Source organism: Urocitellus parryii, chromosome 6 (genome assembly GCF_045843805.1).
Source record: "Urocitellus parryii isolate mUroPar1 chromosome 6, mUroPar1.hap1, whole genome shotgun sequence".
NCBI lineage: Eukaryota > Metazoa > Chordata > Mammalia > Rodentia > Sciuridae > Urocitellus > Urocitellus parryii.
In genome coordinates, this window is record NC_135536.1 from 156093972 (window position 1) to 156116152 (window position 22181).

Genomic DNA, 22181 nt, shown 5'->3' on the forward strand with positions numbered 1-22181 from the left:
AGTGCAGCTATTCCCGTCTTGTAGGTAAGAAAACTGAAACCAGAGCAATTGGTTTCTTCAAGGTCATTAGAGCTAGAAAGGAGGTATATTAGGCAGGGTTCCCCAGACACACAGAACAAATAGGAAATTATATGTGTACATATATACACATACACACCTACATGTGTACATTAGATTAATAATGAGGTATTGGCTCACATTATTAAGGAGGCTGAGAAGTAATCTGCCATCTACAAAAACCAACAATGCAGTTCAGTCCAAACCCAAAGGTCTGACAACCAAAGAGCCAATAGAATAAGTGACAGTTCGAGTCAGGAAGCCCAATAACCAGGAGCACTCATGTCCGGGGCAGAGGAAGTCAAATGATCCATTTTAAGCAGAAAGAGAAAATTCACTCTTCCACTGCCTTTTTGTTCTATTTGAGTCCTCAAGGAATTGAATGCTATCCATCCACGTTGGTAAGAGGGATCTTCTTTACTCAGTCCACTAATTCAAATACTATTCTTTTCTGGAAGCACCTTACAGACAACACCCAGGGGGAAAAAAATTTCACCAGCATCCCTTAGCCCAGTCAAGTTGACATGTATAATTAACCATCACATGCAGGGACCAGAATTAGGAGTCAGATCTCTTAATTCCTATGTCACCGTTCTTTCCAATTTGCCACCATCTTCTCCCGGAGGGCTCAGCTTGGCAAGCTAAGGTATTGGAGTTTTTCCCCATAGGAGCCTCTGATGGTTAATCAAGAAATTGGCATTCACAGGTATTCTTGCTAGACATTTGGATGGCTCTTGAGGATTGACTGGTGGGTAGGAGAGGGTGGGCAGTTATGCTATTGTGTTGCAACCTGACCTGCCATGATCTGTAGCACAGATGCTCTCTCAGTTCAGGCCATGGATGCAGAAAGCATGAACCTAAGTGGGAAATGGGAGTGCAGGCTCAGGAGATTTTTATGAGATGGAAATCCACAGGCCAATTCAGCTGAATGGGTGTAATCTGAATTTGGGGAAAGATCAACTTAATATTTTTGGGTTGGATGGCTAGGATAGGAATGGGGAATGAAATATAGGAGAACGCATCAAAAGTTTAGTGAGAGACATGTTGAGTTTGGTACGTAAAGACTCTAGTAGAGAGTTATTTATCCACACCTGGACTTCAGGGAGAGGTCACGGCTAGGAATGCAGGTGTGGAGGTGTTGGCACAAAGGTGGCCATGGTCAGGGGTGCTGGGGCAGGAAAGGGAGTGTTCTGGGAGAGCTTACAGAATGAGAAGGGGAAGAAATAAGTTCCCCAAATGGGGATCCTGGGGAAGGGAGTCACAAAGAGCCATGAGACAGGTGAGAAGGAAAGGAGAGTCACAGCACTCTCATGGACTCAGATGATGTATGTCAAAACTCCTGTCCTGAGCACCCCATGGCCAATCAGGGGTTCTGGGTGATCAAAGTAACTGGAAGAAACAAAGTCCATCTCCATGCATAGACAGACACTGACTCACTCTCCACCAGTGTCCTTGAGACAAAAGGAAGAGCTACCATCGCCCTGGTGCCGAGAAGTGAGAGCAACTTACCACAATGAGCGCGACCACAGACAGCGTGTAGTAGATGGAGTCCCTCAGCAGACACCAGGAGGAGAGAGCCACAACCTAAAGGAGAAGGGACACAAAGAGAACACCCAACAGTGTATCAGACCGTGCAAGTGAAACAGCGTGACTCCTGCAGGCTCTGACCCATGATAAACCAGAGACAATCTCATACCCACGTCTGCTGTCCGGGACCTGATCAGTTTGCCAATCAATGGGAATTTATTGAGGGTCCTTAGGCGTTTCGGTCTAGATCTTCTGAGAGGCAGATAACCAAGACAGAATTCAACTGCAACAATTGGGTTAGGGGGAAATGGCCAGTGACAGACAATTCGAAGGGACCAAGGGAACTGGGAGCATCATCCACCCCACTGTGACCCAGGTCTGACTCCTGCAAAGAAAAGAAGGAAGACTGGGTGTCCTGGCACCAGGCTGAGAAGGGTGCCACAGAGCCCAGAGTAGGTACTCACTGAAGGACTCTCCTGCCCCAAGGAACAGGTCTGCCTAACGTCCTGAACATCAAGGGCTTGAGAGGTGCCGACTTAACTTGTCAGTGACATATAACGTTTGACACAGGTGCTATTCCTGCATGGAAGGAGCACCTGAGCTGGGCTCAGAAAAGCCCCTTGTACAGTCCCCTCAGAGCCCTCTTGCCTCATTTCTGTTATGTGCTTGGCCCTGCTGGCTGGCCTTAACTGATTTGCCTAGTGGTTCTAGAGAAAATTTTAATCTTAATAGTGGGAGCATGTCCCCATAAAAAGATGCTGGCTTTGTTGAGACCAGATCAGTAGGCACACTGCTAGAGGCTAAGGCAGCAAGGGCTGCAGGAGAAGAAGGTCTCTGGGTTTAATAAGGAGGGCAGTGGGGACAGGACTGGGCATCATGGGGATATAGAGGGAGCTGTGGGCACCAGGTTCTGACCCCTGTTCTAGGGGAAAAGTTCAAAGTCTCTTTTTGAGTAGCACTTAGTATTTTTTCTCTGTTCATAGATAGGTTCCTTTTGGAAGACCCTTATGAAAATATCTGGGAATGTCCACAGAGCCATGCCAGAAGCTGGTCTCTGGGCTGTCACTCAGAGCTCCCTGCATCCCTCCTCCCTAGAACAGCATCTGTCACCCCATGGCCAGAGCACATTTGTTGGGCCACTTTTGCCCTTGGCCTACTAAGTGTAAAAGGACACTGCAAAGGTCAGCACTCTCAGGTGGCCCAATGACAGTCACACAGTGCACCAAAGATAATCGGAAATAGGGATCCCAGGTTCAAGACAGGCTTTTCCTCCTCTGCTGTCCCTCGACTTCTGTGCCATCTAGAAAGCCCAGGCAGAGTCAAACCAGAGAGGGCTTTCTAGTTTCAAATAGCATGAAAGATATGACTTAAATAGAACCATAAATGAATAATGAGGCCCATCTTTTCCCATTAAACATATGCTTCCACTTGTTATACTGACACTTAGCTATTTTCTGTTGCTAATTTTTCCTTGTTAGGTTTTGATTTTGCAGCTCTAAGTTACTAATGACAGTATTGTCCAGAAGAGGACTCACACCTCAGAGATCACTTCAGTGCAAATACAAAGTCCTCCTTACTCTTTCATCTCGCTCTGTGTGTATGGTAAACTCAGAATCTGCAGTCATTTCTCACCCTCCATGGAGCAGATTAAATTGGACTAGATTGTTCATTTGCCACAGGTCATAAAAGGTCTTGAATATTTGTGTATCATAATCATGCCAATGGGCTTTGAACATGAGGCAAATATCAATTTTGAATTTCTTTTAACAAATGCCTTGGTGTTTTGGTTAAAGATGGCAAACTGAGCACATATATTACCATCACTCTTTCTTATTACACTCTAACAAGATAATAGAAAAGGGTGTATTTTAAACAAGTTATAAACTCAAAAGCCACAAAGACTAGAAGAGATGAGCAAAGTGGTAGAGTTTTGGAAGCTGAAAAGCAGAATACTTGACCATTCATTCATCTGGTAGTGGGGAAAGTTCTGGAAGTGGTGTTAAAGATTGCACTGAAAGCAAGACAATTGAAAAGGTTCTTCAAGAATTTAATCTTCAAATGTTTTCCTTCATTTCAAGTAGCCCAACTATTGCCTATCACTCTCTTTAATCGAGAACAAGAGATCCAGCCGTTGAAGAGCAGTAGTTCCAGAAAGCAGAGGGAAGTAAATAATTAGATAGTTAAAGAGCAATTTCCAGAAGTTAAAGACGTCTTAATTTTCAGAGTTCAAAAGGCCCACTGAGTGTCTGGCACAGTGGAAAAAAAAATGAATGCAAGATGCTTAATCATGTATTTTCAGAATACTTAGTATAGATCTTAAAAACTACTAAAAAGGAGAGAAAGGAGAGAAGGAGAGGGTACTAGAGATGTAGTTCAGTGGTAGAATGCTTGCTTAGAATGCGAGGCTCTGGGTTCAATCCCCAGCACTGCCAAAGAAAAAAAGAAAAGAAAGGAAAGGAGTGGGGTGGCGGGGAGAGAGAGAAATTTTATTATAAAGAATCAAAACCAAAGTTAAAAAAATAAAAAAATAAAAAAAAACAGAAGCTAGAAGGAAATGGGGGTGTCTTCAGCATTAAGAAAATGGCTTCAACATGGAACTCTATGCCCAAACAACTTATTAATTAAAGATGTGAAAAGAATAAACAAAACTTCAGTTGTCTTAATAATTTTACCTCTGATGCACTCTTTCTGGAAGAAAAACTACTGGAGGACATACTCCATCAAAATAAGGGAATGAGTCCTTTGTTATATAAAATCAGGTTATAATAGAACATAACACTTAGCAACTAGAATCTATAACAATTATTGAAGGAACATTTCAAAATAATGGTGAAATATTATAGAAGAAAGGTAAAAGGAATTTCCAAATGAAACTTTTGCAGCAGTCTTAGAGAGCAGGTTTAGAAGACTACAGAGGATATAATGCCAAAAGGAGAACATTGATGAAATGTCTGATAATTTTGAATCTACAGAGAAGAGGTTAGAGAGTTCTAGGAACAGAACTTAAAAAAACTGAGAAAACAAAAAAAAACAACAAAATAGGCAATTATAAAACTCACGTAAAACAACAACATTGAATCATATATTAATGGCTCAGTTATGAAGAATGGTAATATAGTCATACTAAATTAAACAGACTACTGTCTATTAAAACTCAAAGCTGTTTGGGATTGATAGGATGTTGGGTAGTAGCATTGGGTGGGGCTAAAAGAGACCTATATCCTTCCCTTTGACACTGCAAAGTTAGTGGGAAATGTTTGCAAGTGAAAAACCAAATATCCGACACCTAAGAATGTTAGAGACTAAACACATACCAGGAAAACCTCAGAAGAGAGAGAAATTGGTGCTGGTGAGACCGGAAGATGTTTGTTTTCCATAACAAGCTTCAAGAATTGGTTGCCTTGTTAAGCCCTGAGCATATATAAATTATAAAATATATATTCACAGAATTATATACAATATAAGTATATGTGATATAATATAAATATATAAAATATAAAAATTAATAACAGGAAAATATAACACAGATTATTCTGTGTTATATACTGCTGCAAGAAATATTTCTTGTACTAGGCTTAGATGTCAAATTTGAGTGTACAGTGCTATATTTTCTCTTATTATAAATAGAATCTTATTCAACGTCTGGACTGTCATCAAATCTCTGCCCTAGATTCAAAGCCCACCCTTAGCAAAACCAATTATTTTTCCTTTATATATGTGATGAGCTGGAGCACAATTAAAGCCGAGGACAATTTCTTTCCACATGCTAGGGGGAATTAAAGAAAGGGACACACCCCAAATCATTCACAATTCTGTAAGATTTATCATAAGGGCTGTGATCGTGAACTGGTGTCCACTGATCTTACCTGACACCACAATTTACCACAACAGCAAATATTAATCTGATATTTCCTGCAACCAGGGAATTTTAAAAGGGTTACCTTAATCAATTCTCACAGCAACCTAATAAGTTCTGGCTTATTCTCATTTACCAGTAAATCTGAGCTTATCAAAGTGGATAGACTTGGTAAGATCATACCAGGAGTATTAGAGAAGACCTGGAGTTTGAACCCAGGAAGCCTCGGTTGTAAGTGCTTGCACACATACACTCTGCTACAGTGTCTCTCTGGGAGCCAGGATGAAAGACAGAGGCCCATTTGTGATCTCCTCTCATGGGGGTTTTCTTCTCTCCATTACTTAAGTCATCAGGCCAAGTACATGAGAGAAAATAACTCAAGGGAGAAAGAGAAGAAGGCTGAAAGATAAAAAAGTAGTGGCCACAGGTAAATTTAAAAATCAGCTCTTAAGGAGATTCAGGGCAAGGGATCAAAGCATAAAGGAGTTGCCATATAGACAATGGCTATAGTTGTGGATACAGCCTAGGTATGGATCTGTTCTAGAAGAGAATCATTTAAATAAATACTGAAATTACTTGTCCATTTGCCTAGTTTCCAAAAACGAAATTCATCTCTTTTTTTTTTAAGTGAATGCTTTTCACTTTTCTACAAATATGAATGGGGTCCACATGGCTGCCTTTGCTTCTCAGGGAAAGAATTTTTTTTAAAATCTTGATATGGAGGCCAGCAACTATCTGACTCAGACCCTGAACACATTTCCTGATTCTCTGGCAGAGAGGAACACGACATCTCTGCATTGAAACGGGAGGCTTTTTACATCTGTTGGCAGGTCTCCCCCAACCCTGAGCAGGTTGATGAGAAGACAGCTCATCATCCACAGCACTTTGCAAAATAAATGCAAGGAAGATAGACAAGTCGTTATGGAGAAGAGACCAGAATAGGGGTCCTGGGAGAAAAACCAACAGTTCTACCCTTGACCTCACTGATCAACAATACAGATGGTGCAGATTACAAAAGGCCATCTGCCGGCAAACTCCTCCATAAATTCAGCCAGAGATTGTTTTCCCCCTATAGCTCTAGGAATCCCTCCCAGCTGGAATTTCATCTTGATATTTCTTTTTCTATTTCTGGCATACATTTCACACATTCTCATTCTCTATTGAATATGCAGTTTCAGTTTCCTTCCTATAATTTCATTTAGTTTCAGAGTGGCATAATGCAGGGGAAAAAAAAAAAACCCTCACACTTCCAAAACAGAGGAAAACACAATATCTTGTCTTCTGGAATTCCTGCTCCTCTAAGAAGGTTAAAAGTGATTGTTTATGATAAAACTATATTTTGTGTATAAGGATATGTATTGTAAATATGTATACATACTTAAACACAGTATCAATAGAAATACATAGTGTGTTTGTATATAATATGATGTAATATTTATGACATTTTTTTCTTGATGAATAATGGAATTTGACATTGCAGGCACATTTTAAAAGGCACAAACACCTTAAATTTGTGAGTGCTTTTTTTTTTTTAAATGAAAACCATTGGAACAGACAAAACACCATAATGGTTTATGACATGAGTGTGCTATCATCTCAGAGCAACATTATTTCACACAAATTTTAGGGAAAAAAAGATTTGAAAAATTTTAATATGAATTTTGTTCCAAGCTTTTGACTGGACACAATTTTTAATAGGCAATTCTCATCTAAGAGAATACAGCCACACAAACTGGAGCTAGGACATGGCTGGGGTGTCCCTGGCCAAAATCTAAAGATACCAGTAGCACTGTAGCTCAGGCAGGTGAGGGGAATCTTGGCACTACCATCTGTCCATTATTCAAATATATTTTAAAAAGATTTCTATGCTGGGGAAAATCACTGAAATCCCAAAGACTCAACTTTCTACAAGTTTACTATTGAAAATGGACAGTAATAACTAGGCCGTGGAAAAAGACAATGCCATGCTTTTGCAAAACATTGTAAAACTGCTGCTTATTAATCTTCACAACTGGGCCCATAAAATGAATCCATATTTTCAGTTTTATCTTTTTCCAAAGAAAACTCATTTGGAGCTCTAGTTTTATGTGAGGAAAATAAATAACAAGTCAACAAATTGCTACTAGTGATATATTTAAATAGAACAGAGGCTGCATCAGGACCGTGCAAACATAGGGTAATTTCTTACATACTCTTCATTGAGTATGCTGAACAGTAACCACAGATGTTTGTAATGACCTGGATACAACCAGGGGCTCAGAAGTGTCTTCTCTATCTTCCTCAGCATTATGAATGATAGTTTTCATGTTCAATGAAAGTTATTGCCTGCAAGATCTTCAAAATATGACAGTTTAGAGCATTCACACACGTACATCAGAAATCAAAAGGAACTGGCTTTGCTGTGGGGGAGAAAATGATGGGCTTGGGGCTACAGAGCTGTTGTCTGCTGTGCCCCTGGAGCCCTTTGCCCACTCAGGGACATCTGCATTCACTGCCAGATGCTGATGTGACCGCGCCTAGCACAGCATTTGGCAGTATTAGGTACTTGATATAAGTTTGTTGGATAAATGTAGTGTGTTTAGGGTAATTTCATTTCACCAGATGTGTGAACTTGGATCCACCCAGAAACAGATCCAAATTTGAATGAAAATAGTTTATTTGAGGAGGTGATTCTAGGAAACGTTGTTGGGGAGAGTGGGGAAAGGAAGCAGTTGGCAGAAGGAAAATAATAAGAAATTTATAGCAGTGGGCAAATGGGCTCAATCCCAGCAGAGACCCCCAGGGAGATCATGTAGAATATGTTTTTCCCCTTGATTCAGCCAAGGGGAAAAAGAGGAAGCTGAGGTATTTATCTACCCACTCCTATTAGTCACTGTTGGAGGATTGCAACCCAGGAGTGTTAATGTCCTGGTAGTTTCTTACCCTAAGGGCAGAAAACTGAGGTTTCCCTGGCTAGGAAGAATTCTCAGACAAAGAAATGAAGTTCTGCAGTTGGAAGTCAGGCTGGTGGGAATGAACTGGTAAGGGTGAGGGATCATGGGTGGGCACTGGCAGAGTCTGATCTAATCAAAACCACAATTTACACAATGTCATGGTTTGAATCTAAGGTGTCCCCCAAAGCTTCTATATTAATGCAGGGATATTTAGAGGTGAAGTGATTGGACTGTGAGAGATGGAACCCAATCAGTTTGTCCTAGTTTGAATGGACTGAGGGGTAACTGTAGGCAGGTGGGGGCATGGCTGGTGCAGGGGTCACTGGGAACATCTTCCCTGGGGTCCCTTCCCCTCTTTCTCTTTGCTTCCTAACCCTGCCCCGAGCAGAGCAGCTTTCCTCCACTGGGCCCTTCCTGTATGAGGCGCTGCCTCACCTGGGTCCAGAGTAATGAATTCAGCTATCTACGGACTCAGACCTCTGAAACTGTGAGCCCCCTGATAAACTTCTTCCTCCTCTAAGTCGTCCTTTTCAGGTGTTTTGGTCACAGTTCTGAAAAACCCAATTAAAACACATAATAATCTGATGATCGAAGTAAGTACACACACACACACACACACGTTTTGTAATCTTTACAATACAATCTTATATAGTTTGGATCTTAGGTGTCCCCCAAAGACCCAAGTATTAAAGGCTTAACCTCCATCTTGTACTATTGGGAGTTGTAGAGATTTTGAGAGCTGGGCCTAGAGGGAGGTCACTGGGGGCATGCCCTTAAAGCAGGCGTTGAGACCTCAGCCCCTCCTCTTTTTTTTTTTTTTTTTTTATTGGTTGTTCAAAACATTACAAAGCTCATGACATATCATCTTCCATACATTTGATTCAAGTGGGTTATGAACTCCCCTTTTTTACCCCAAATACAAGTTGCAGAATCACATCGGTTACACATCTCTTGCTTTCTGATCATGAGGTGAGAAAAGCTTTGTTTCACCATGTACTCTCCGCCATGCTGTACTGCCTCACCATAGGTTCAGAGGAAACAGAATCAATTGACTACGGACTGAAGCCTCTGAAACTGTGAGCCAAAATAAACGTTTCCTCTTTTTAAGTTGATTTTCTCAAGTATTTTCTTACAGCAATGGAAAGCTGATGAACATACAACCTGATCCCTCTGATTCAAAAGCAGGCCACCCTAATTCATGCTGTTTCAAGTCAGAAATAGTATTTCCCTGAGCCAGTAGAGTCTGAAAGTGGGGGGGGGGGCAAGGTTATTCTCAGGATGTTGATTCCTGGAAATGCTTAGTATGTGAAATGCCACTGAGCATTTCATTTCATACTTATAATATAGTCATGGGAACTTTTCTGAGTTTAGGTGATTCCTCAATAAAAATGTTAAACAAAATGAAACAAAAATGCAATTATAATTAATATTATATATTAGTTTTTAATTAAATTTATTAAATTTAATTAAAATGCAATTATAGTTAATATTATATATTAGTTTTTAATTTATTTTATTTGGGGCACTGGGGATTGAACTAAGGACCTAGCTCTTTTTATTTTTTGTTTTGAGACAGTATATTGCCAGCCTGGCTTCAATCTGTCAATCCTCCTGCCTCAGCCTTCCAAGAAGCTGGGATTATAGGTGTGTACCACCATGCCTGCTACATATTAGTTTTAATATCAACTCCTCCATCCTAACTTGGAGTTGTTCTATTAATAATGTTGTCAGATAAAATATAGGAGGTCTAGTGAAATTTGAATTTCAGGTGAACACTAAGCAATTTTTAATATATACATATCTTAAATATCCTATGGAATATATAACATAAATATACCCATTGCTTTTCTGAAATTCAAATTTAAATGGGTGTCCTGAATTATTATTTGCTAATAAGTTGCTACTGATTATATTTTGAATGTTGATTAAGATAACTATTTTGTCTTTCCTTGGATAAGAACACAAGTAGAAGTTTAATGATTTTTGGAATAAGTATTCTTATTCCAAACCTTTTCTACATTACCTATTATTTCAAGCTGTGTATCGAATGTTGCTTTATTCTGGTTGTTTGGCCTGATCAGTTTTAGGTCTTCTTTGCTACTTGTTAATTGAAATATCTCTTAACACGTACATTCCAATTTTGAGGGGTAAGGTATGGTATGAAGGTGTTTCACAGCACCAAGACTTTTGGATTCCTTCAGAAAACTTGAAAGACAAGGCAACCCTGTGTCACTGTGGATCTGATTAGAAGACCCTCTTTAGCACCCTCTTTAGATAGAACATGTGCTCTTCAACTTATCATCAGCCCCCAACTCCATGACTAGGTGCTGTTGTTTTCGGTGACTACTTCATTCACTTATTCTGTAAACCTCAGCCTTGGAGAAGAACATATGTGTAAGCCCTGACCTGAAAGAATTATATTGATTAGTACTGATAGTGCTGAATGCAACCAGTTTTCATTTGTTCAGAATTCAACGTGGTGGGGGTTCTTAAATATTTTCTGTGTCAGGCATCCCTGGATACTCCATGGATCTCTTTTCAGAATAGTATTAAAAGGTATACAATAAATAACATAGAGTTACTACAAGACTGATGAATTGAAATCCAGTTATCTGAGCACTGAAAAATGAGTCTATAGTAATATATGCATTTCTTCATTAACAAGAGCTGATAAGTTTTCTTAATATAAGAAGAGATAGTCATTACAAAGTAGGGATGAATGAGGAGAGAGATTGGGGGTATCTGTAGTAACCATAACACAGCATGATAGTACCTTACATTGCAATTGGAGATGATGTCACAGGGATTGCTTATGCAACTATGATTGGCTGTTTCATGGATAATGACAAGAAATGCTAGACATAAGTGGTTAGTAAGAATAAAGATGTAAATTTTTTTCTTATCCAAGTTCACTGACCTCTTAATCTATTTTTTGGCAATAGAACTTCTGAGATTCTACTCCTTCTTAGTTCCTGGCATTGGGTAATTTAATTGTCCTTTCAACAAGGGGGACAGAAGGGAATGTGGCTTGCAGTCCATTCTGGCTATCCTGATAAGAACTCAGGTGGGGTAAGTTGAAACTAATGGCAAAACCACTCTTTTGGGGCTATCTGTAGATTCTGATTTTGTGTGCTGTTTTGCCCATTATCATAGACCGAAACTTGGCTATATTTTTTATAGTTTTCCAGGAAGAATTAAAGTGGCTCACAATATTCATTCTCTTATCTCAGACTGATAAGTGCAGAATTGAAGTCAGCCCTCAGAGGATTGAACAGATACTCTCCCCAGCTGAACAAATGCCTCCTTCTATGTACCCCAAGTCTGATCTGGAACAGCATTATCAGTATCACCTGGGAGCCTGTTAGAAATGCAACTCTCATGCCCAGCTCCAGACTTGCTGCATCACAATCTGTGTCTTAATAACATGCCCAAATGATGTATGTGCACATTACAGTGTTGCAAGTGCTGGCTTAGAGAACAGAGAAATTCCTGAGTCAGAGTCACATCCATGAAATGGAAAAAACAGAATTGGACACTGGTGGGAGGAAGTGCCCACAACTCCCACTTGGAGCAACAGTAGGGTCTGGACATGATACAGTGGGCATGGGAAGCCATCTAGGAGGCAGAAAGTAACTGTGTGGAGGGGTGGGGTGGGGGAAGGACATAGTTGCAAATGAGAAGCTCCATTTGAATGGGGTAGGAATGAGGGCTTCTTACTTCACCTATTTCTAGAGTCAACCCTGCTTAAGAAGCCAGGACAATCCTCCCTTTTTACTATTATAAAACCATGTCAGAAAAATTCTTGTTCTCTTATAAGGCGTCTCCATTGAAAAGAAATTGAAAGAAATAGAAACAAGAGTGGTGCAGAATTTATTTTAAATTCTCAGCTTCGTAGTTTTTAATTTATCAGCCTACTAGCCAGACAAATGTTAAGGGGTAAATATTTCTCCTTTTATCATTCACAAAACCTAAAATGACAATTGCAAGTATGAGAGGTCATTGCAATATCCTGATCTGTAATACATCATCCTAGGAGCTGGTCTCTAAAATAGGGTGGAGCTTCTTGGCATTCCAAGTGTTGATACTAGGGGAAGTTAATATGTGGTTTCAGAAACAGGACAGCAGAGACCATGTATTTGAGACCAGTTTTTGATTTTAACCCTTATGTCCCATCATTACATTTATGGAACTCTTAAAAAACTGAAGCTGAGCAACAAATATACCACGATAATTTGAAATAAGTATGTTTTTAGAGATCTAGTATTTTAGGAAAACTAAGAGGTGAATGATTAGTGATAATATTAATTATTATTCACTAATAATATTAATGGTGATAAATTATAAAGTAAGCTCTATATTTGATCTCCAACCTATTAGTGTACCTGTGTCAATTTCATGGACATATTCATAGAATTGAAAACTTGGGACTTGGGCTGGGGATGTGGCTCAAGTGGTAGCGCGCTCCTCTGGCATGCGTGCCGCCCGGGTTCGATCCTCAGCACCACATACCAACAAAGATGTTGTGTCCGCCGAGAACTAAAAAAAAATAAATATTAAAAATTCTCTCTCTCTCTCTCTCTCTCTCTCTCTCTCTCTCTCTCTCTCCCCTCTCTCTTTAAAAAAAAAAAACAAACTTGGGACTTATAAATGAATTAAGGTTCTGGAAGTAATATCCTCCCTCAATTTTGCATAGATAATTATGTTAGCATTTGTATTTGGTGTCTATAATATTATGAAATCCAGAAACTGATGTTTTCCATGGTGTTGGAGAACCTGTAATGGAATCTTAGGGCCAGGTGCTTCATTTCCCTCTAGTTGCTCTAAAGATTGATAATGCTGAAAAGAAAGGGGACAGGAAAAAAATAGGAGATCCAGCTGTTTTTCAGTCCACAGGCTTGGATATGGATTTAGAAATTTCCATTTCATACCTGGAAAAATCCAACATTCTCTGGTTTCATCAGTTAACCGAGAACTGGAAGTGTTGATTGAATGCTTTTCCAATTAGGATTTCTATGTACTGTTGGACTAAAAAGGAGACTGTTGCAAATCAAGAGCTAATCTGAATTAAAACAAAGTATGTGTTCAAAGAGAAAATGTGAGGACCACCAACTTCAGCCAAAACCCCTCTGGATATTAGGTAGCAGCTCCCAGTTGTAAGGAAACACCTGTCCCTTCTCAGTTGAGGATATAGGCCATGCTCTTCTCTCAGCAGTGAATAGTGATATTTCTATACTCAAAGATATTTATTGCTTTGTCTTTGTGGTTCATCTAGCCCCAGCTGATTTTCAGATTATCTATTTTAAATAATTTCTATGACCCTTATGAAAATCGAACAGAAGAACATTTCATAATGTGTTCATAGAAGATATTTTATCCCTGTGATAAAGAAATTGAGGACTAAAACATGCTAATACATCAATAGCACATCTAGGCTTGATCTGTATCAAACAATAAAGCAGAGAGCCCAGGGAACTGGGTGGCCAAGGCAACCGATAGTTCAATCCAGCCAATTCAAAACTCTTCCCCTCAAAACCTGAATATATATATATATATATATTTTAGCCAAAAACTTGGGAACAGTTGGCATCTAAGTATTGATGTTAATTTTGCAGTTTGCAAATGTAAATGCAGAGAGTACTGAGGACCTTAGCTGTTTACAGGATCAGACATGTAATCAAATGGCAGGGTGCAAAGGACAAAAATAGGAATATGTGCTCATATTGTGCCCAGGAAGCTAAGATGAGAGAGAGCGGGCTCTGGGTGCAGCCTCTGGCCCTCCTCTCATCCTTCCTACTTTTCTGAGTGTTGCAGCTTGGAGGCCTAAGGTTCTTCCCACCTTAACCCTTAAAGTACTATGTGACCAGGAATAGTACCCTGTTATGCCCTTCAGTTTTATTCTTTCATGATAATATTTACCCACACCATATCCCCAATAGTGTGTGAAAATCCATGCAAAAATGTATGAGAAGATCCTCAGATTTTGGAATGAAAGGAATACTGTGCATGTCTGCATTAGGGACCAAGAACATCTGTAAATGGTGGCTTTCACGGTAGCATCCCATCTCATTCCTAGGAAAGAACTTTCTGAATGATTTGGGACCTTTGAGGACCTGGTGTTAGATTGTTTCCCAGGACCTCATGGCCGAATCCCTTTCAATAATAGCCAATATTTTAAAATAGATTCTTATTTGCCAAACACGGTCCAAAGCACTTTACTTGCTGTTATGGTATAGATGTTAAGTGTCCTCCATTAGCTCATGTATGACACAATGCAAGAACATTCACAGGTGAAATGATTGGGCTATGAGAACCTAAAACCAATCAGTGAATTAATCTCATACCTGGAAAAATCCAGCGTTCTCTGGTATCATCAGTTAACAGAGAACTGGAAGTGTTGATTGAATGCTTTTCCAATTAGGATTTCTATGTACTGTTGGACTGAAAGGAGACTGTTGCAAATCAAGAGCTAATCTGAATTAAAACAAAGTATGTGTTCCTAGAGAAAATGTGAGGACCACCAACTTCAGCCAAAACCCCTCTGGGTATTAGATAGCAGCTCCCAGTTGTAAGGAAACACCGTCCCTCCTCAGGTGGGAATTAACTGAGTGGTAACTGAAGGCAGGTAGGGTGTGGTGGAGAAGGTAGGTCATTGAAGGTATGTTATGTATTTGGTGAGTTGAGCTTAGGCTCTCTCTGCTTCCAGATCATCATGTGAGCCACTTTCCTCTGCTACCCTCTTCCACCATGATGTTCTGCCTCATCTCGAGCCCCAAGGAATGGAGCTGGCTTTCTATGGACTGAGACTTCTGAAACCACGAACCCCAAATAAACTCCTTCCTCTAAAATTGTTTTTGACAGGCATTTTTTGTCACAGCATCAAAAGAGCTAAGAAAAATTCCTTTTTTTTTTCTTGCAGTCTTTTATTATTCCTATGCTACATGTGAGTCAATTAATGTTTACTGAGGTTCACGGTTTGAAAGTGATAGAGCTACATTTTGAACCAGGCCTGTATAAATGCACAGTCCTCGTGGTTAGCCATTTGCTGGTTATTACCCACCTCATCTGACCATAGGATCACTTGGGTCTGTGTGATGACCAGATTCCTGGGCCCACTGCAGGCCTTTCTGGGCTCAGACTTGCTCAGGGAGGCCCTGATTCTCTACCTTGGCCTGGTCTCAGAAGTGCTATAGCTTAACCTTAGTCACCAAGCTGGAGAAGTCTATTTCATCACATGGAACTTTTAAATGGGATAGCAGCATTAGCAATAACATTTAAATAAAATACTTCCCTTTAAATAAAACAAAACAAGATCATATTTCCAAGAGCACACTTGGTTGCATAAGTCATGTACCCTTATCCAAATTATCTCCAATCTTGGGAGACAAACGGTTGGTCATAAATTGAGTTTTCATAAATTTCTTCTTATTTCTCTTTGCTTTTAAATGAAAAGTTCACTGAAGTTTGTAGGTTTTTTATAACACAAACTTTAGAACTTATTTCTATTTTAAAGTAATATGAGTGATTATGGTAAAATAAATCAAGTCGAGCATAAAATGAATAAAAACCTTGCACCTACCCCAATCTTGCTCACCAAAGTAACCATTCTTAACATTTCTGCTTTTAGTTATTTTAGGTGTCAAAAATTAACCACAAATAATTTGCTCCTACCTCTGTATCTTGGTTTCTTCTGAATCCTTGTTACTAGGGAAGATGAAGAAATGATATGCTTGTGCCCGCATGAGTAAGACACTATGACAAGGTGGTGAAGAACAAGGACCCATGGCCAGAATCCCTGAGTGCAAAGCAAATTTAGTCTGCAACGGTCACTTGTTATATGACCTCAGGCAAGCTATCATTTTATGTCTCTGCCTTAATTTCCTCATCTGCAAAATGAGACTAATAACATCATCTCTCTCAAAGCCTGTTCTGAGGATCAAATGCATTGATACATGCAATTGTTTTAGAACACTGCCCAGCACATAATACAACCTTTATAACAAGTGACAGCTATTATCATTGCTACTCTCCTCCCTGTTTCCCTCTCCCTCAGTCCTTTGGAAATTTGAAAGTTAGTTCCTCTAGGTGTATCTTAAAGACCTCATTCCTATACTAAAAATTTTTTTATTGACATATTAAAAAATTAAATAGCTCTTAGGGGTCTGTAACTCAAAAGCAACTGTCCCTTGCCTCACCTCTCAGCAGCATACACTTGTAATGATTTTCATTTGGGGGTCTTTTAGTTTTTAGTTTTAATTTATGTAATGCCAAATTAAAAAATCTTAATGACTCCAGATTTACTCACTTTAGATATCATCTATTGAAATATCACCATGAAAATTTGTTCCCAGGATGTAGGCTCTCTATTTACCTCTTTTATTGTTTCTCTTGCTGAGAAAAAACTTTTTAGTTTAAGTAAGTCCCATTTGTTTATTCTTGTTGTTAACTCTTGGGCTATGGGAGTCCTATTAAGGAATTTGGAGCCCGACCCCACAATATGTAGATCGTAGCCAACTTTTTCTTCTATCAAATGCAGTGTCTCTGGTTTGATATCTAGCTCCTTGATCCATTTTGAGTTAACTTTTGTGGCTGGTGAGAGAAAGGGATTCAATTTCATTTTGTTGCATATGGATTTCCAATTTTCCCAGCACCATTTGTTGAAGATGCTATCCTTAACCCCCCACACATCAGATAGAGCCCTAATATCCAGAATGTACAAAGAACTCAAAAAATTAAATAATAAGATAACAAATAATCCAATCAACAAATGGGCCAAGGACCTGAACAGCAATTTCTCAGAGGAGGACATACAATCAATCAACAAGTACATGAAAAAATGCTCACCATCATTAGCAATCAGAGAAATGCAAATCAAAACCACCCTAAGATACCATCTCACTCCAGTAAGATTGGCAGCCATTATGAAGTCAAACAATAATAAGTGTTGGCGAGGATGTGGGGAAAAGGGTACACTTGTACACTGCTGGTGGGACTGCAAAATTGTGAGGCCAATTTGGAAAACAGTATGGAGATTCCTGGGAAAGCTGGGAATGGATCCACCATTTGACCCAGCTATTGCCCTTCTTGGACTATTCCCTGAGGACCTTAAAAGAGCGCACTATAGGGATACGGCCACATCAATGATTATAGCGGCACAATTCACAATAGCTAGACTGTGGAACCAACCTAGATGCCCTTCAATAGATGAATGGATAAAAAAATGTGGCATCTATATACAATGGAGTATTATGCAGCACTAAGAAATGACAAAATCATAGAATTTGCAGGGAAATGGATGGCATTAGAGCAGATTATGCTAAGTGAAGCTAGCCAAGCCCTAAAAAACAAATGCCAAATGTCTCCTTTGATATAAAGAGAGCAACTAAGAACAAAACAGGAAGGAAGAGCATGAGGAAAAGACTAACAGTAAACAAAGATGAATGGGGGGAGAGAAAGGGAGAGAGAAGGGAAAGGATATGCAAATAGTAGGAGACCTTCAATGATACACAAAAGTATAAGAGGTTATGATGGGCAAGGGGGAGGGGGAAAAAAGGGAGAGAATTGAACAACAGCAGAGGAGGCAGAGAGGGAAGGTGGGAGGGGAGGGGAGGGGGGATAGTAGGGGTTAGGAAAGGTAGCAGATTAAGACAGTCACTAATATGCCATTAGGTAAAAATGTGAGTATGTAACAGATGTGATTCTGCTATCTGTATTTGGGGTAGAAATGGGAGTTCAAAACCCAATGGAGTCAAATGTATGAAAGATGATTTATCAAGAGCTCTGTAATGTTTGGAACAATCAATAAAAAAAAGAAATATCACCATGAAAAATAAAGACTTAGCTAATTTGGATCATTCCCTACATCTCCTTCTGCCTCTAATATTTTGAAGGTTGTCATTATTTAGCTAACAAATATTTTAAAAATTTCTCCTTTATTTTGCATTCCATTAGCCTTTAGGAGTATCTCTTGATTCCATCTTAGGTTGAACAAGGATGTTAGGCACCTCCTCTTCCCATCTTCTACTTGGAAACTTCTCTCACAGACAATCTGATTCTTAACATTGTCAACAATTAAGAACTTTTACCTTCTAGTCTATGACCATCCTTAAGTTACCTGTTTTATCTAAGGGTTGATCCTAAATGTGGAAAAAATAAGTAACAATGGTATTATCACCACTAGTAAGTGGCAATTACTCACTGATGTGCTAAGTACTTGTGCTAGGAATGTAATTTTTTTTCTTGTGAGTACATCACAACCCATTTGCTAATCAAAAGATTATATTCTTACATTAAGATAAAAGAGATTCTGTTATCTGAAACATCCTTAAAGACACCTAATCCATATTGTCGTTTATTTACATATTCATAATATATTTCTTACATAGATCTTTGTTTCAGAGTTGAAAGCACATCTTTTTGCTTTGGTGGAAAACTCAAAACATATGTCTTTTTTTTGCCATATTACTAACATCTGAAGATGCAGGTAAAAGAAAATTTGACTTTCAAACACTTCTGTTTCTCTTCCTGGAAATCTTAGAACTCTCTGAGTTTCTTTTCACGTTTGGACCACTTTATTTCCAGGCCTGCTTGCACAGCGGGCTGTTTGAGATTCCTCTTCATTGGACTTCTTTGTTAATGTTGTCAACTTCTTTCTTAGCTTTTTTTTTTTTCTTCTTCTTAGCTTTGACTTTCATTTTGCTGGAGTATATTCTTGAGTATTTTCTAAGAAAAATTAGTTGGGAACTAAAATTCTGAAGCTTTTTTTTGTTTGTTTGTTGGGAAATATTTTAATTTTATCTCTCATTGGATTGTTAATTTAGCTAACCAAGGAATTCTAGGTCTGAATTCATTGTCCTTCTTACGGTCTAAAGTTCCATTGTCTTCTAACAGTCAGTGTTGCTAATTAAATTCTAAAGTTAGTCTAATGCTGTTGCTTTGTCCATGACCTGTTTCCTCTCTGAAAATGTTAAGAACTTCTTTTTAGCTTTGATGTTTTGAAATTGCCTGCAGATGTTCCTAGCTATGGGTTTATTTTCAGTATTTGTGCTTGGCACTCTTTCAATATACTCATGTTTTCCTTCTGTATGGAGGAAATTTCCTACCATTTAACATTTTTTGACTTGCCCTTCTCCATTTTCTACACTCTCTTTTTCTGGAAGTCTAGTTAGGTTTCATTTGGGGGCTCCCAGATTGATCTGCCATATTTCTTAAGTTTTTTCCATCATATTTTCCTTCATGGTTTTTGCTGTTAATGATGAAGGTTACTAGTCTTCTTTATGTCTCTCAGATCTCTGTTCTGGTCATCATAATATCTATTCTTCTGTTTTGGTACTTTTTATGATTGTTCACAGTTTGGAGTCACACTTAATATTTAAAAAAAAACAAATTATTTCTTACTGATTACTCCCCTGACTTCATTAAAATTAGAAGCCTGTTCTGATTTTCTGGCTTCAAAATCCTAGTGAAGCTCTTTGAGGATACTAATGAAATTTAATAAAAAGTTCATTTCTATTATCAGAATGATCTTTGGATGCTTATACATTTTTATCCTAACTTAGGAAAGGCTCCTCTAATGCCTCTAGTTTTAGGAAACATGCTTTTATATATGAGTTAGTGGCTCAGTGAGGTGGCAACTAGCATGAGTTTTTTTTTTTTTTTTTTGTAGGTGTATAAGGCTATTTACCCAAATTCCTCCAAATGGGAGGGCTGATTACTGGTTCTGTAATGGTTCTGAGTGTGTGTAGGTAGATCAATTTCATTTTAAGGTGTGTGGTCAGCACTGTAGGTAGGCAGGTTCAGATCCTCAAAAACCAAAATTAAGAAGGGGTTTGTAGTTCTTTAGTGTATTTTTTTTTCCTGATCAGAGGTCCCTCTACAATATTGAACAGAGATACCTCAGGCTTTTTGTTTCAGTCATGAACCTCTCTATAAACATATTCATTTGCTTTAAAAATGATTTCTTCTTGTTCTTCCCTGGGAAAGCCATTTGTTAGTTGATGACAATAAAAAAAGACCAACTGATTCACCTGCTCCATGGTACGGTGGATTTCAAATATGATTATGAATTCTTTAATTCTTCTCTCATCAACAGTTGGAGAATCTATGTCCTTTGCTCTTGAATATGTATGAGCTTGGGACGTTCGGACCAACAGAGTTTGACAGACATGGTAGTACACAACTTTTGAGGCTGGGTCCTACAAGGACATGCAATACCTATCTACCTTATTTTCTGGAAAACTCACTCTCAGAAGCCCAAGCTGCCATGAAAGTGATCTGAAACTCTAAGGCTGCCATGAGGCATAAAGGTGCGGCCACATGCAGGTGCTCCAGGTAACAGTCCCAGTGGATCCCAGCCTTCAAGTCATGATGAGTAGAAAAATTGTTCAGATGATTCCTGACCCAGCCATTTACCTCCAGCTATTCTAGGACTTCTAGTACAGACCCTAGACATGTGGAACAGAGATAAGTCATCTTCTTCATGCTCTGTAGAAATCCCTGGATCACAGCCTTAAGTGACTTTTGTGCAGAATTAAGTGACTTTTGTTTTACACTATTAAGTTTAGGATGGATAGCTACACAGCCAGAGATACCCAAGGGCACACAGATTGTCCTTTAATTAATTATCCTGATTACTTCTTCTTTACCATGTCCCTTCCTATTCCATGCTTGAAACTCTGAGAGCTCGAAACTCTAGAATTCCTGTCTCTCTATTCCTCTTGACTCTTTCCTGTATGTTATGGATTAAGGGTTTTCTGGTTCTGAATCAATAAACCACATCTTTTCTGTGTCCTCTAGAAATCCATTAAGATCTCCAGATTAGTCTCTGGGCGATGATGAATTCAGCCCCTTTGTGTATTGTGGCTGTTTTAGATAGGAGAGGTAAATGTTCCTTCTGAGAATCAGCTGTGCAGTACTTCAGAGAAAGGAAGAGAGAGATCTCTGCTCAAAATAGAGTATATTTCACAGCCATCATACAAATTAGATATAGGCTGTGTCTGGGAAACAACACATGTATGAAAAACTAAATATATTTTTTCTAATAATGCACCCTATAAAAATGATGAATTTTCTTATATTTTAGTTGAATGATATTTTATTTATCGACTGACTTTTAAGTAAACATTCTGAAGTATAATTTATAGGTAATGAAGTACACCCACAGAAAATGAATAGCTTAATGAGAACATTTACGTATGTCCATGGAACTACCATCCAAATCATGATAAAGAACATTTCTGACATCCAAAAAAGTGACCCCCACCCACCTTCCAGTTAGTTACCCCTTCTATCCCCACCCACTGTCCTGATTTTTGCAACCATAATCTTGTTCCAGGACTTCGTAGGAATGGGTATACCTATAGTATGTATACTGCTTCTTTTACTTAGTATGTTTTACAACTTTATCTCTGTTGTGGTGTATATCAATATTTCGTTCCTACCATTATGGAGCCATATTCCATTTACTTATCCATTTAACTGTCAATGGAGATTTGAGATGTTAGTGGTCTTGACATATTATGATTAAAGCTTCTATGAACATTTTGATACTCATCTTTTGATGGACACGGGAAGGGTGTTTGAGATTTCTCTATATTTAAAGCTCTTTGTTTCCTCCTTAAAGGGACTAGATTGTCCCTGGCAGAATTTCTAGGGCCAGCTGGGCAACTGAAATCCACAATGAGACTCTCTCAGTTTTTCTATGAACGATAAAAATCCTGGCTCCCAGGAGTTAGAGGGAATAAGCTAACCATATCAAAAATGGTCTATGAAAATCAAAGCCAGAATTGCTGGACTGAAAAAGTTGACTCAGG

At 38.9% G+C, this 22181-nt stretch overlaps 1 protein-coding gene across 1 annotated transcript in view; it reads right to left on the minus strand.

Moving 5' to 3' along the window:
• Slc24a3 (solute carrier family 24 member 3) overlaps nucleotides 1-22181 on the minus strand; it is a 448141-nt gene that overhangs the window by 64671 nt on the left and 361289 nt on the right. The window contains exon 6 of the mRNA XM_026400702.2: nucleotides 1567-1641. Within this exon, the coding sequence (XP_026256487.2) occupies nucleotides 1567-1641 (75 nt within the window). The remainder of the gene's footprint in view (nucleotides 1-1566; nucleotides 1642-22181) is intronic.